The 15,461-nt window shown below is 59.3% G+C and overlaps 2 protein-coding genes across 10 annotated transcripts in view; both read right to left on the reverse strand.

Moving 5' to 3' along the window:
• Window positions 1-3,304: 3,304 nt before the first annotated feature.
• Ctdsp1 (CTD (carboxy-terminal domain, RNA polymerase II, polypeptide A) small phosphatase 1) lies at window positions 3,305-8,696 on the reverse strand. 3 transcript variants are annotated; one of them, XM_005395649.2, is made up of 7 exons: window positions 8,286-8,696; window positions 6,825-6,973; window positions 6,547-6,648; window positions 6,355-6,411; window positions 5,697-5,789; window positions 5,396-5,581; window positions 3,305-4,882 (listed from the first exon to the last, which is right to left on the reverse strand). In XM_005395649.2, the coding sequence occupies exons 1-7, from the start codon at window positions 8,350-8,352 to the stop codon at window positions 4,754-4,756; spliced, it is 783 nt and encodes a 260-aa protein (XP_005395706.1). In that variant the 5' UTR covers window positions 8,353-8,696; the 3' UTR covers window positions 3,305-4,753. The 3 variants fall into 3 exon arrangements, with proteins under 3 accessions (XP_005395706.1, XP_005395704.1, XP_005395705.1); XM_005395647.2 differs by having other exon boundaries at window positions 6,547-6,651; XM_005395648.2 differs by lacking the exon at window positions 8,286-8,696 and adding an exon at window positions 7,255-7,339 and having other exon boundaries at window positions 6,547-6,651.
• A 3,894-nt stretch (window positions 8,697-12,590) lies between these two features.
• Window positions 12,591-15,461, reverse strand: part of Slc11a1 (solute carrier family 11 (proton-coupled divalent metal ion transporter), member 1) — a 14,557-nt gene continuing 11,686 nt past the window's right edge. For 5 of the 7 annotated variants that reach the window (XM_005395650.2, XM_013519873.1, XM_013519876.1 and 2 more), the window contains 6 exons: window positions 15,158-15,247; window positions 14,924-15,043; window positions 14,394-14,543; window positions 13,989-14,062; window positions 13,182-13,335; window positions 12,591-13,082 (listed from right to left, as the gene is read on the reverse strand). In XM_005395650.2, coding sequence (XP_005395707.1) covers window positions 12,969-13,082; window positions 13,182-13,335; window positions 13,989-14,062; window positions 14,394-14,543; window positions 14,924-15,043; window positions 15,158-15,247 — 702 coding nt within the window. In that variant the 3' untranslated portion in view covers window positions 12,591-12,968. The other 2 variants (XM_013519874.1, XM_005395651.2) reach the window with 2 other exon arrangements.

Here is a 15,461-nt window from a genome sequence, read left to right on the forward strand (position 1 = left end):
AAAAAAAAAAAAAAAAAAAAAAAAACCAAACAAACAAAGAAAAAAACAAGTGCTGGGATTAGAAATGTGCACCATCATGCCCAGCTGGTATTTTTAAATTTTTTTTTTATTTTTTTCTGTCTTTTTGAGACAGGGTCTCACTAGGCTGCTCAGGCTGGCCTTGAGCTCACTTTGTAGCCCAGGCTGGTCTCAAACTCACAATGATTCTCCTGCCTCAGCCTCCCGAGTGCTGGGATTACCGGTGTGCACCACCATGCCCGGCCTCCAGCTGGTATTTTAATTATGATGACCATGACTGTGCTTTGACAATACTAATTCCACTTTGAGATTTTCTTGCACAAGCCACGACTAAGCCAAGTGGAGGATGCTGGAGAACGGTGGGATGAAATACAAATAAGAGTTAGCAACTGAAGCTTTTTTTTTTTTTTTTTTTGAGACAGGGTCTTGCTATGCAGTTCAAGCTGGCCTTGAACTCACTTTGTAGCCCAGACTGACCTCGAACTCGCAGTGATCCTCCTGCCTCAGCCTCCCCATTACTGGGATAGTGCTGGGATTACAAGGGGGAGCCACCATGCCCGGCCCAGCAACTGAAGCTTTTCCCTCTGAAATTGACATGGACTCTGAGTAATACAGATCCTAGGATATAAATAACAGTACCTTTAGACCATCATTTGAGATATGCCTCCCTGTGACTCCACCCTGCAAATACTCATTCCAAAATGGCATTGGTGGGCCAGGGATACAGCTCAGTGGCACAAGTGCCTGCCTAGCAAGTGCAAGGTTCTGAGTTTGATTCCCAGTACAAAAAAAAAAAAAGAAAGAAAGAAAGAAATTGGCCACTGGGGACTCTGCCCAGTGAAAAGTCCTTGTTTTATTGCTGATTTGACCTGACAATTCTGTGTCCTTTGGGTGTCATCTTGGAAGAAATGGTCTCTTGGACCATTTGGACAGCTGCTTCCACAGACATAACGGTGTTTGGCTCATTACTAAGATTCTGTTTTCAAGTCCTTCATTTGTTTTTGCCTATATTTTTATATATTGCTTTTACTTATTTGTGCTTATTTTGCATTTGTTCTGGAACTGGTGATAGTTCTAGAACTACCTTTATCTTACATGATGTGTCATTTGATTGGGAGCTCGCTCCACTTGGAGGTTAAATTGTTGCCAGGTATTGGGGTTAGGACCACCCTTTGTTGGTCCAATGTAACAAATAACCATAGCAAGCAAAGTGTCTTTGGCTTAAATTTTTTAATTATACAAAGTGGAGTTCTACGTTCTGCAATGGGAAGGTCTCTAAAGTAAGGGTGAAGCAAACAGAGGCAGCTCAGCCAGGGCTTGCTCACCCTGACACTCAGTACTCCCATCTGCGCACTGCTTGCCTGCCTGGGTGACAGCAGCGTGACACCCATTGAGGGGATGTGTTCAGGCATATCTAAATGAACACAATAACCATGTTCTAGAGACCCCAATCAACTCGAAGCAGATCATTCCAAAGGGACATCTTACTTCCCACAGGAAACCCGTCACGAGGGGACCACAGCTGGGAAGCTGGCCCTGGAACAGGAAATTCATGAGACTTTCTGATAAAATGTTACTGGAATTTTTTCAGCACTGGAGATCAAACCCAGGGCTTCACCCATGCTAGGCAAGTGCTACACCCTCAACCCCTACTACTGAAAATTATAACAGACGCTATTACAGACAAGCCAACTGTCAATGCTTGCGGCTATTGAAGCTCTTCTAATCTTACTTCTTAAATTACAGGTAGCATTACTTTTTGTGGTTACTATTGCTAAATCTTTGTTTTCTCTCTCTTCCCCCTTTTTTCTTTGTAACTAAGTAAGCATGCTTCAATTATAGAAATGTGTTTAGGATGGGCCACCCAGGGTTTTACCTTCGGAGGATAGTGGGGGGGGCTCTGGAACAACGACTGCCTAAAGAACAAAGATAAAGACATCCACAAGCAGGATCAGTAACTCATCCCGGCGATATAACACTCATACTTAAGAGATTAAAACCTCTCCACCCTTCCAACAGATGTGTTTATTGCTCTGGGGTGAGTTCCTTGAGAGTAGCAGTGATTCAGTTTGCTCCTGGTACTGTACCTGGCCCGGGGAAGCACCTACAGTACCGTTGAGCTGAACTCTGCCTGTGTGCAGGGAGCGTAGGTGGTGGTAGGAAACCCTGCCTATGATCTCACTCAAAGCTGGGCACCCTCCTTGCATGGCCTCCGGGATGCAAATCTGGAGCAGCCAGTGTTTACTTGGAGAGCAGGAACTAGAGCAGGTCCTCCAGGATAGGCCAAGACCTGGGTATTTATCTTGCTGAGCCTCTCCTGGTCCAGCTAGACCAGAGCTGACGCCAGGGTACTGGAGGCTTCTCTTCCCAGGTGGGTGCTTCCTGGCTCTTCTGTACCGGGTAAAAGGAGCAGGAGCGGAGTGAGGTGGAAGAGGGGGCAGCTTCACGCGCAGTGTAATGCCCAGCATACAGAATTGGGGGCGTTCAACAGCTGGAGCGCTAAGAGGCAGGCTTGGGGCTACATTCGCCAGGTAAAGCGATGGCCGGGTGCGGGGCTGGGGTTCAGAAACCAACGCGTGCGATGGACACATCCCTCTGCTCCCCCTGCATGTGCATGGGGGCCCCCACCTTCAGAAGGGGAAAATGAGGCAGGCCTGGGGCGCAGGAGTAGGGTGGGGACGAAGTAGGCGCGTCAAGACCAAGCCCTGGGGAGCCCGAGGTCCGCGAGGACCTGGAGGCCCCCTAGCGGCCGGCGCGGGAAGCCGGCGAGGGCGGAGGGCACTTCCTGCCCGGCCGGCCGGGGAGGCGCGGTCCGCAGAGGAAGCGGGGCGGGGCAGGAAGTGGGGCGGCGGCCGGGAGTTGGCGCCGGCCCCACCCAGCCTGCCCGCTGAGCCAGCGGCCTGAGGTTGCAGCCCAAGTACGCGGCCCGCACAGTCCGGGAGGCCGAAGACCTCGCCGGCAGCACACGCCCACGCCAGTCTGGTGAGCGAGTTCTTCCGCGTCCGCCGCCCCGCCCACCCGAGGCCACGCCCCCAGCCCGCCCCTTCCCGCACGTCACTTTGGCTTCAGAGCTAAATTTCAGTCGTCAGCGGCAGGGACTTCTGAAACTCAAAGCAGCGGAGTAACTCTGTACCGCAACCCGATGTACACAAGTCCGACTCAAGGCTGTGCCCACCACTCTGCCGCACTCACACGGGAAGCGCAGGGCCTGGGCAGCTCCTCGCTCCCCGCCGAAGGTTTGCTTTGGAGGGGACACTCGGCACGACCAAAAACCACAGAAGCGGGATGGGGGAGCCTGGCTTTCTCTTTAGTTATCACACTGTGAGGCTGTCAGAGAAGGCACTTAAACGGGAAGGTCACCCGACTTAGGTCACCAATATCCTCCCTTCCCCACCAACTCCCTTGGCACTGGTTTGTGGGTCCCCTTAATTCTTAAGACCCTGGGGAGAACCCAAGGCTTTGACCTCCGGACTCCGCTGGTGTGGGGCGGGGGTTCAGAAACTAAGTCAGAGTTGGAAGGCAGAAGTCCTGGGGGCGAGCCCCCAGCCAGCAGGGGGTCAGAGGAGGCTGCAGGGGGTGGGTTGGCACAGGGGAGGGGGACAGCTTGGCCAGGTTTCCTGGAGACCCCCCAAGCCCAAGAAGGTCCCACCTCCTGCAGATACCTGGAAGGCACCTGTGAAGTCTGGAGTGGGTGGGGAAAGGCACCAATTAGGGGTGGAGACCCCCTCACACTTAGCTGGTGGACCTAGCACACTGCTGGGCATGGAAGGTGCTCGAAGAGTATTTTTGAATGAATGGAACAAACAGGGTGTGAGGGACAGGACAGAGCCTGAGTCCCCGTGGCCCAGCTTGTTCCATTCAGAAAAATAGTTTTAAAAAAACGTAAAAATCCTCTCCCTCCCTCCCCCTCAATTTCTGGGCCCAGGAAAGGGGCAAGGGAAGGGTGTCTCTACCCCGACCCTTCCCTGCCCTTCCCTTAAAAATCTATATACACATATACATATTTATATGGCACCACCAGGGCGTCCTGCCTATGCCCTGTACTCAGAGCTCAGGAACCAAGCTGCAGGGCCTTGGGGTGGTTAAGGCAGAAATAGGGGGTCCAGGGTTCGGTGATGTGGGGAGTAGCTGTCAGCCTTGGAGAAGCAGGGCTGCTCCCCTCACAAATGGTAACAGACGTCCCCTCCCGGCTCTCCCTCAGGGCAGAAACTGCTGGTCGCTCCCAAGGCGGAAGGCAGGCAGGACAGAGATTGGTTCCTCCTGCTCCAGCTTAAGAGTGCAGCCACCTGCACCGTTCCCGCGGGAGCTGGCAGGAGGATGGCTGTGTCCCTGTCCCTGGGAAAGCTAAGGGAAGAGAGGGTCTATGCAAGGCACTTGGTGTCCACTGTTCCCGGGCTGGGGGTCAGAAACCCTGCCTCCACCCCCAAAGCAGAACTAGGCGGGGCTAAGGGGCCCAGTTTGGCAGCATGGAGAAAGACAGAAAGGGGAAGCAGCAGGCAGGGCCCCCCAGGCCCCCTGAACGGGAGAGGAGGTTGGAAGGCACTGACAACGGGCCCGGGGCTCACTGTCCTTGGTGCAGCCCCGTGGGGCCGGTAGGGTAGACGCCTGTTTCCCCAGGGCTGTGAACATGGTGCAGCCCGCAGGTTTTCTTAAGAGTACAGGCAAGTACCCGGAGTCTGAGCGGCAGGAGGTGCAGGCTTCTGCCAGGGGCAGGTCCTGGCCCCATGGCGCCTCACTAGCTCCCAGGCCGAGGCTGCCTGAGCACTGAGTACACGTCGTCCACTCGGCTGAGTTGCTCAAAGAAGGGGAGGAGGTCATGCAGTTCCGTGTCACTCATGTTATCAAACCACGAGGCCACCGGTACCTGGGGAGATGGGAAGAGGGAGGTGAGGATACAGGTGGGCCAGGGTGCTGAACCCTCAGGCCAGCCCTAGCCACCCACTACTCAGGCTGCCCAGCTCCTGGGCACCCCTTGACCACAGTGCTCACAGCTTCACAGCAACTCAATGTAAAATATGTATAAAAAAAGTTTCCAAGAGCAACGCTTAAACTTACTGTGTGCCAAGCATTCAGACTGTTAAGAATCCCAATCAGGACTCGTTACATTTACTGTGTGGCCCACTGATAGGTCACAACTGGCACTCTGAAAAGCCGACGTGTCCCACTGCCTGGCGGCAGGCACCGTCCACACGCAAGCAGAGTGGCCTGACTAACCAAGTTCCAGGCAGCGGCAGTGGCCGACAGCCCACTGAGTGCAGGAAAAGGAATAGATGGGAAGGCACAGCCACGTGGCACTATCGAGTCTGGGGTTGTGGAGGCCAAGGCGGCCTGGATGGCCTCCCTCGGTCGCATCCCTGTGCGGCCCTCTGGCACTCACAGCGTTGTCTGGGTGGAAGACATAGGAGGCTGGCGAGTTGTCCAGGATGAGCACCCGCCGGAGGTCTCGGCCCAGCCGACTCAGGTCCTTCACATAGTTCCCCCGGTGGAAGACACATGACTCTCGGAACAGCCGGGCACGGAAGGCCCCCCACTTGTCCAGCAGGTCAGCTACTGGGTCTGCATACTGGGGGTGGGAGGTGGGTCATCCAGGGGCTGGGCGTGGCCCAGGGCTCCATCTGGCTGCATGCTGGAGGCAGATGGGAGGGCGAGGTTACCCCACATCCCTGGCAGGGCCTCACCTTAGCCAGGCTGGCGGTGAACAGCACGCACTCGAAGAGCTCACCCATTCGCTGCAGGAACTCGTCCACATGGGGCCGCTTCAGCACATAGACCTGGGGGGTGGGCCAGTGAGGGGCTGTGGCCCACGGGCTGGGGAGGGGCAACAGAGGGCTGGGAGGGAATGGTGGAGGAGCCAGGCCTGTGGCGTCCCGTGGCAGCTGCCCTAACCACCCAGTGTCCCAGAGGATCCGGACAAGCTTGAAGTCCACCAGCTGCAGATCCGGCCTGGAGAGTCACTAAATTCCTGGTCTCTTCCCCCACCTTGGCCTCAAAAGATGCAGGACCCCGGGGACAGCCCCCTCACCCCAAGGCTGCAGGGCGCCGGCCCCCGAGCCAAGTAATGGAGAACAGGCTGGACAGCACACAACCTATCCTGAATTACTTGAACTGGGTCCCGGGCAGGGGGTGCAGGGCGAGAGGGCACAGCCAGGCCAGGCCAGAGCTTGGAGTTGGCCAAGTCCCTGAGGTTCTGTGTGACCTCAGGCAAGTCTCACACCTTCTCTGGGCCTCTACCATTGCACATTTATCAAAGTCCCATGCGGCGCTCTCTCCAGATTGGTGGGAAGAGTGTGGGGTCTGGAGGCAGACGCCAAGCCTGCCACCTCCTCTGCCCCTCACCTGGTGGATCACCCCATCGATCTCCACTGGGATGATGAAGTCGGCATTGTTCACCGGCTGCAAGAGGGAAAAGAGCTGCTGGAGCTAGGGTGGGTAGCCCCAGGACCCAGGGCCCAGCAGAGACCTCCCTCCCCAGCCAGGGCAGCCCCCCACCCCGAGGCTCAGGGCTGAGCGCAGCTGGCCAGGGCCCACCTTGAAGGAGCTGTGCACCAGGGTCTCATCCAGGTCGATAACCACGCAGATCTTGTCAGAGTCCTGGGCTTTGGCCTCGGGGAGCAGGTACTGCACTGGGGTCTGCTGTAGGGAGGGTAGGGGCTGGGTGGGGGTAGCTCCTACAGGGGCTTCCCTCCCTGGTGGCCGGAGGACATGTGGGACAGTGGGCCATCCCACCCGCTTCCCAGCTTTGTCAGAATCTCCACCAGGACCCTTTCCCCAAACGAGCCCGGGTGCCCCTGCTGCCCCCCATGCACCTTGGGGATGGCACCGTTCTCCTCCACCAGCAGGGGTGCCCCACTGTGGGCGGGCAGGGCGTCCCCATCTTCACGGCACACGCAGCAGAAGAGCGAGTGGAGGATGCCCCGGCTCCGGGGCTTCTGGGAAGCGGCTGACTTCTGGTCACCTGAAGCAGGGAGGCCCAGGTTGGGGACATGGACATATTGGCCTGCAGAGGCGGGCAGCCCAGGTGCGAACCCGGAGTTGGTCTAGCCACGCCCCCTTCCTTTAGGGAGGCAATGAGAAGTGACTCTGATCCTGGATCCTGAAATGCGCCTGCCAGAGGCCCCGCCAGTCTCCACGGCGCCCTCCCCCACCACACGCCCCAGTCCAGTGTGGCTACAAAGGCACGCGTTTCAGGGAGCGATGCAGGGAACAGGGTGCTTCCCTATCACCTGCCCACCTTACCTGGGAAGCCTCTGCTCAGGAGGCCCACGGCCTGAGGCCCCGTCGCCCACTCCCACTCTCCCTCCATCCTGTCCACCCGGTGGGTTCAAAGTCCTTAGAGGCAGGGGGTGCAGTCCCAAGGCTGAGGCCAGTGTCCCGCCGCCATCTGCGTGCCCCGCCTCCTCCGCCCCGCCCAGACCTCAGACCTGCAGCGGGCGGCGGCCGCTGATTGACAGACCCGCTCTCCACCGCCCCTGCTCCGGACCGAGCTAGGCCTAGGCTGGAAGTGGGTAGACCCGCGCGGACTTCCAGGCCCCGAGGGCTACTAGAGGCAGAGGAGGGACCCTCACCCAAGTTTCCCTGCCCGGGGCGCAGCCTCGGGGGGGGGGGGGGTTCCCGGGTCGGTGCGCGGATGCACAACCCAGATGCGCACAGCCTGCAGCCCCTTGGCCGAAGCCCCCACCGGGCACAAAGCTGTCCCTGAGGGCGCGCAGGAACTGGTGTTAGTGCGGGCCCCTCGCTGCCACGGAGGTGCTCGGCGCCTCCATGCGTGACGCGGAAGTTTGTGGGAACGCGGGTACCGTTTGGCGGGAGATCCCCAAAGCCTCCCGGGCCGGCTGTCACCTCCGCGCCCCATCCCAAGACCCAACCCGACCACAGTACAGAGGGGCGGAGTCTCAGCGGGTGGCCCGAAGGTGGCCACTTCACCCCCCCCATCTCGCAGCCCCATTGGCGCCACCGGGGGGGAGGGGGCGACATTCAGGCACCGCCGGCCCAGGAGCCGCCGTAAAGCACCCCCTCCCTATCCCAGCCTCAGTTTCCCAACCTGGAGCAGGCCAGAGTGCGCTAGAGGCGCCAGGCCCCGCCCCGCGTCTCGAGACTCCTAGAGTTTAAACTCTGCCCTCTCCGCCTCTCGGGCCCGGAGCTCCGACCCAGCCAAGGCGGTTGCCCGGGGTGGTGGCAGCGGCTGCTGCGTAGGGACAGACCCCGGTCCTCTCCTCCTCCCCTCCTGCCGCGCGCGGAATGCATCACCCTCCCCGCCACCCCAGTACCTTTGCCCCGCAGCGGGCCCCGCGCCTCCTCCTTGCTTATCTGAGTAATGACGGCCGAGCTGTCCATGGGGCCGGGCGCGTTCCCCTCCGGCCGGACTCTGGCCCCGGCGCCCGGCCTCCCCCCCGGCTAGGGCCGGAATCGGGGCGCGGGGGGGAGGGGAGGGGTGGGAGGGAGGGATCCCCGCGAGCTTCGGAGGGGAGGGGAGCCAGGTTCTAAGGGGGAGGGGGAGGGAGGGGGCGCGGAGGAAACTTTGTTACAACATGGAGTTTCCTCCCCGCGAGGCGGATGCAAACATGGAACCCGGGCGTCGTTTCAAGGCTCCCCCTTAAAAGGGCAACGGCTTCGGCGTGACCTGGACTCGGCCGCGGCTTTCATCACTTCTGGGGCCGGGGCGGCTCCGCGGGCGGAGAGGCGGGCCGGGCTGGGTTCCTGCCGCGATCCAGGGGGCGTCGCTTCCTTTCCTACCGCCCGCCGGCGAGACAGAGCCTCTGCGGCTGCGTGGCAGGGCCGACACCCGGCCCACCCTCCAAGACGCGGATCCTTGGGGCCCAGGCCCGGGAGCGCCGGAGGGCGGCGCAGCTCGGGCCCTGCGGATTCTGAGAGCTTGGCACTAGTCACTTACGTTTGCTTATCTGGAAAATGGGATAACGCTTATTTATTTGTAAGACAGATTTTATGTCTGATGTTGGCAAAGGCCACTTCGCAGGGACATCATGAGAGATCGAAGGCTCCGCAATACCTGTGCGAAGCGGGTCGTGGTGGCACACGCCTGTAATCCGAGCACTCGAGAAGCTAAAACAGTAGGTGGAGTCACCTGAGTTCGAGACCAGCCTGGGCTACATAAATGAGCTCAAGACCAGCCTGGACTATACGGCGAGACTTTGTCTCAAACAAAACAAAACAGTTAACAATAGCTCTGCAAACACACAAAATTATATTCTTTACCTGTGACTGCCTCCAGCCACTGCGGTCTCGGCGGTGTGATCCTGGTCTATGGGGTGTGAAAATTCCAACTCTCACTACCTCGAGGGTCGCTCTGCACGACCATCCCCAGTCCTCACGCCACCCTTCTTCGCGCCTGGAGGAGCGGGCTCCTCCCCCGCCCAAGGCCTTGGGTTACACCGCTCCCTCCGCTTCAAACGTGCTGCCTCCCGCCAACCTAGAGGAAACGGCACGTCGTGCAGAGGCCTCCCCTGCCCCAGCCCCGGAACGCCAACCACTCCCGGATTATCCGAGGGTGCTGGCTCCGAGTGCCGGGCGGAACCAGTGTCAACTGTTTAGGGACTCCATAAGCGCAGGTCCCACGCGGGGCTGTGGGGACACCCTGCAGGTGTGTGTGGGGACTAAGTTTCCACGCGGGAGCACGCCTTGAGGACTGTGCGTTCCGGGGGACGAGGCAGGAGGCTAACCCGTTTACGAAGTTCCTTCCGATTTTGTGTTCACAATTTTAAAAATAATAATAATGCCGAGCACTGAAGGCGCGCCTCGGCACTTCCTCCCGGCCTCCACTGCGGGGCGGGGCTGGCGCGTCCGCTCAGTCCCTGCTGGAGATGCGCGCGCTCGGGCAAGGGCGCGCCTTCCCTGGGGTGCAGGGGGGAGGCCCCGGGTGGGCGTGGCGGGGGGGCCGACCTGGTCCCCTCCTGCGCCTAAGCATCTACAGGGCCGCCACCCTTGCACTTTATCAGCTTCCTTGCCCAAGTGTCGCCGGGGCGTGATCTGGCAGCGCCCCTAATCTCCGTGACAGTTTGGTGCGACCTCTTCCGTACTCCAGGTGACAGCTAAGGAAACCAAACTCCGGGAAGAGAAGCAACAAGCCCAGGCCCTCCAGCCAGGGCCAGGCGGGACACAGACTTGCTCCCGGCGACAGCGCCCTTCTGGGTCCCACCCACACGGACCCCCAGAGGAAGTGTGGGGTCGGGGACGGACGCGCCCCTTGGCTTTGCCCCTGGCCTCCCGGGCGTGCGGTCGCCTTCTCCCTGATTCTCGGGGACAGCGGGCGGGGGGGGGGGTGTCAGAGAACTGGGCAGGGCAGAACAGCCCGACACCCTCCCCAACATCCCTGTGGCCCCGTGCGACCTGGCTCGGGGCTCCTCAGGGGGGAGCGCCTTCGGTCTGGAGCTCTTTAGCTCTCTGCCCACGCTGGCTGAAGGGTGAAGGGGGTTCTTTGCGTGCAAATGGGTCTACACCAGCTGCTGTCCCCCTATTTATCTGCAAACTTTTTTCCCTTGGTACTGGGACCCCCCTATTTATCTGTATCAGTTTCATAGATCGTCCTGGGGGCTGCAAGGCCGGGGGCAGTGGGGTGGGGGCAGGACTCAGCAACGGACACCAAGCGTCTTCTCTATCCAGTGCCCACCTTTCCGCCCGCCTGCCCCCCTGCCAAGTGGGGCAGGAAAAGCAAGGTGAAGGGGCAGCACAGCGAGGGGTGGCCCGGCACCCTCGCCAGCTTCCTGTGCCCCCGCCCCCGGGGCCTGCTGCTGGAGCTGGGGGAAGGGAACTTTGGAGCAGCCTTGTTTGAGCTGAGCCTTGGGGGCTGCGGGGACCAGGCGGCTATGGAGGTGAGGGCCTCCGTGGAACAAGGTGACTTTGTCCTGCTCTGGTGGCTGACCCCTGGTCCAGGCCCGGCACTGCTCCTTGGCTGAGCCTCAGTGTCTCCTCTGACCCCGGCTGCAAGCCCTGGGCTCACTGTCCCTGTGGCCAGCCTGCCCATGCCCACCGCCTTGCTGCACAGGCTCTGGAGCCTCTCCGAGGGACCCTGCCATTGCCCCCGCCCTCGTGGGACTGTCCCTTTTCTTCTTTCGAAGCCCTGTGCAAGAGCCACCTCCTGTGGCCCTAGCCTCACTCGGTCAGGGTCAGGTGCCCTTAGTCTCATCTTGCAGGCCAGTGACTTGTCCTTGTCCCTTAGGGTATGAACTTTATTGCTGACATCTTTAATGTGGGACTCTGCCTCCCTCCCGCCTCTGGCACGAGCCGGGCACAAAACTAGCACCCGGGTGATGCCAAGTGAATTGATGGGGTGCGGGGGTGGGGTACAGCGGGGACAAGTGTGTGCACATGGAGAAGGGTCTGGGCGATGCCCTTCTTCGCTACTGCCCCGTCCTTCGGCCGCGCAGATCCCATTGTCCCCGGGGCAAACCCGGCGCAAGGGAGGGGCAGCCCACTCTCCCGGAACTTTCTGGCAGCTGCCACGGTTGGACCAAAACCTGTCCCATCCCGCCACTCCTTGCGGGCCCCACTCTCACCGTTGCCCTTTTAAGAAAGAGGAAATTCTTCTCATAAACAAGCACTTCAACCTGAGTGCAGAGCCCGGCCGCCCGCCTGGCTGGGTCCCCGGAAAATCCAGGGTACCGGCAAGCACCCCACCTGCCCCAGGTTTAACTCCTGGGAAAGGCTTGGCGCCCCCACGCCCCACTCGGTTGATGCTCTCCGTGGCTCCTAGGCTAGGGTCCTAAGGACCAGAGGAGCTAGGAGGTGGGACTTAGGGGAGCCTAGAAACAGCCTAGGGAGCGTCTGTAAAGTACAGCCTCGGCACGGGGCGAAGGAGTGCCCGGCTGCTCCGAGTGGAGGTTGGGGCGGGGTGTTCCCCGGCTCCCACAGCTACTCCACACCTCCTTGCTGGAGAAAATTCTGCGGCCCCGGGCGCGGTATTCCGGCTCTAGCCAACCTGGTCTTTCCGCTAGGCCCCGAGGGGTGACGCCCAGGCGAGAGCGCGGGCGCTCGGGACTGTCCCTGCCCCTAGGGGGAGCCGGGAGTCAGCGCAGATGCAGCGTTAACCTCGCAGCTTGGGAGTGCGGTCGGCCTGGTCCCCTGGGGAGAGGGCAAGGAACTGGGCCTGGAAGGCACGGACTCTTGGTTCCTTCTGACCTGGCGTCTGAGAGAGAACCGCGCCTCGTTTTACTGCCGGGTGATGGGCTGCAGGTGCAGCTAAGGCTGTGGAGCACCCGAGCCAAGCACACGTCCGGGGGGCTCTCGGGGCTTTAGATTTCGAGCTTTCTGGGTTTCTTTTCCTAGCTCTTTGGTATTTTTCAGCATTTCTAAGGCTCTATTTTAAGTGCTGGTTTGAAGACTCACTTCCAGTGCCTCCCCTTGTGTGTCTGTTGGGTCACTCTTAAAAGTGTTCAGTGCCTTCTTCCCTTTTCTTTTCTTTTTTTCTTTTCTTTCTTTCTTTTTTGTACTGCGGATTGAAGCTAAGACCTTTGCACTGAGCTGCATCCCCAGCCCTTTTTTTTATTTTTTATAGTTTTATTTTTTTGCGGTACCGGGAATCGAACTCACGACTTTGCGCTTGCCAAGCAGGCGCTGTGCCAGCCCTTTTTTTATTTTGAGAGTCTTGCTAAATTGCCTAGTGTGGGCTTGAACTTGTGATCCTCCTGCCTGGGCCCTTCAGAGTGTTGCCTGCACCGCCACCCCATCGTCAGTACATATTTTTAAATGATTTTTTAAAGAGCCGCAAGAGCTAACTAAGCACTGTGTAAAGTGCGTTACATCCCTGCTAAAGTGGTGGTTGTCCCTGTTCTACCCAAGACAGACCCAGAGGCTAAGTATGTATGTAAACTACAAAACAGCAAGTCCCTAAGGACCCCGGTGGGCCAGGCTCCAAAAGTGTCTGGCTGCTGCCCTGGGTGTCCAGCAAGCCAGTCTGCTGTGCCCTGGCCACCTCCTGGCCAGGCCTTGAGTGGGGCTCATCTCGAGCTCGCCCCGTCCTCTGGCCCTTCTTCAGGGAGCCCGTACAGGAAGTGCTGGTGGGAGCTGTGGGTCAGACAGGTGGCTCCGTGTGCGAGGCAACAGGTCCAAGCCTGGGGGAGGGGCGACCATGAGTGCGGAAGCCCCAGGGTGCTCCCTTCCCCTCCCCCACAGTGGTGCCCCCGACAAAGGCGCCCCTGGCCCTACTGTACCAAGTAGGCAGTGAGGCCCAGGTAGGCTGCAGCCAGCACCGCCACGAGACCAAAGTAGGCAGGGTGGGGAAGGCTGGGCAGGTAGCTGACCACGAAGTAGAGGTTGATGGCGAGGACCAGGGCCATGATGCAGGAGGTGACCACCTTGCTTAGCCTGGGCGACAGGAGGGAGGTGACTGGGCAGGTGTAGGCAAACCGTGGGCGTCACCTTCTGCCCTCCTCCTCCTGTGGTCCAGCTGTCCTGGAGCTGGGGACAGGATACACAAAGCCCTGTTCTCTGGGCTGTGGGGCCAAGGGCAGACAGACCCCCTTGTCCACTCCTTCTGCAGGGCCCTCCAGGTCCGCAGGAATTGACAAAAGGTGAGGCAAGGGCGAGAGCAGGCTCTAGAAACGGTCCTCACCCTAGACTCCTGTCCTGCCCTACCCCACCCCTTACCAGCTGTGACCCTGGGCAAGTTTTTCATTTATTTTTGGCCACTGAGGATTGAACCTAGGGCCTTCATACTGAGGTACATTTCCAGCCCTCTCCCCCTTTTCATTAGTTTAGTTTTGTTTTCTGAGATGGGGTCTCATAAACTGTTAAATTGTCTGGGCTAGGTTAGAACTTGTCATCCTCCTGCCTCAGCCTCCCAGAATGCAGGAATTACAGGCACTCAATACCATGGCCAGTTCCTCGGCAGATTCTTTCCCCTCTCTGAGCATCAGTTGCTTCATCCAGATAACGGAGCTAACACCGGTCCCTACCTCTGGGTGGCTATGGGGGCCGAATGTAGTCATAGCAGTCTGGCGCTCCATGGGAGTACTCACCGGCCATTGGCAAACTCCTGCATGACAGCCGGCATGCTGGTGAACGTCAAGATGGGCAGCACAGCAAAGGGAAGCTGCGAAAAGCTCCAGGCTGAGGCTGAGGGACTGGCTCCTCCTCCAGGAGGGGGACGAACAGCCGGGGCTCCACAGCCTCTGCCTGGAGTCCCTCAGCCCCTGGGAGCTTGCCTGCTCCTCTCCCTTGCACAGCAGGAGCAGGCTGTGGGGGCTGCCTGAGTGTGAATCCTAGCTGTGCCAGGGGTCACCTAACTTGGTGCATGGCTTTCCCATCTGTAAAATGGAACCATGGTGATTCCTGTCCCAGGTGGCTGCGTGTGGGTGGGGAGGGGTCTCATAGGCAAGGTGGCTTTAGTATACGGCAGTTGCTATGGTTCTGTTTAAACCCACCAGCAGGCTCTGCAGCACGTTGAGCAGGTCGTTTAGGCCCGACAGGTCCCTCAGGTCCCTGAAGACAGCCACCAGCACGGTGGGCAGGATGGCACAGGAGCGTGTGAGGAGGACCCGGGCAAAGCGAGACCACCGAAGCTTCAGGAAGCCCTGGGTGGGGGTGAGCACCTTGATGGGGGCAGCCTGGCGCTCCTGAAGAGGGACCCTCTGTCTCTCTCAGCCCACCGCCCGCCTGGATGATACTGGTTTCCCATCTCTGAAATGGGGCCGCTTCGTGTAATCAGTGGATAGGACATGGGTGGGAGAAATAGGGGAACGACTGAACGGCTTTTGGGAACAGGTTCCTGGTTGTCCTGCACCTGCTGCTTCCCCAGGCTGCCCGCCCCACCTCTCGAAAGCTCAGTTTTCTCGTCTGTAAAGTGGGCTTATTGTGCCGTGCTCTGGGCTGCCCTCAGAACCAACGAGGCCACATATCCGAGCCCCAGGAATGTGGCTTCCTTGCACCACAGGCCTCCCTTGCCCCAGCCCACCTCCATCACGAACTGCCCCGCGTAGGTGCCCGTCATAGTGGAGCTCTGTCCGGCAGCCAGGAGACCCACCGCCCAGATGTAGAGCGCCGCGGGGCCGAAGAGGCAGCCCAGGATCACGCCCTGCAGGGAGGGGTGTGGTCATCGTGGGGCACGCCCACAGCAAGGCTCCGCCCCGATGGGCGTGGCGACAGCCGACTGGGTCCCGCCCTCCGCGTCCGCTGGGACCACGCTTACTCCACTGTAAATGTCCACCGACACCGAGCAGTTGTTCCTGGGGAAGATCTTGGCGTAGTCGTGCAGGCTGCTGTTGGCACAGATGTTGAACTGCGGGCCAGCAGCAGGGAGATGGGAAGCGGACGCTCAGTCTGGGAAAATCAGCTCGGAACCGGTGGCCCACAGGCTGAATCCCGCCTCATACCTTGTTTGACTTTTTTTTCTTTCTTTTTTTCTTTCTTTCTTTCTTTCTTTCTTTCTTTCTTTCTTTCTTTCTTTCTTTCTTTCTTTCTCTCTTTCTTTCTCTCTTTCTTTCTCTCTTTCT

This window comes from Chinchilla lanigera, unplaced genomic scaffold (assembly GCF_000276665.1).
Source record: "Chinchilla lanigera isolate Chin_1 unplaced genomic scaffold, ChiLan1.0 scaffold00052, whole genome shotgun sequence".
Taxonomy (NCBI): Eukaryota; Metazoa; Chordata; class Mammalia; order Rodentia; family Chinchillidae; genus Chinchilla; species Chinchilla lanigera.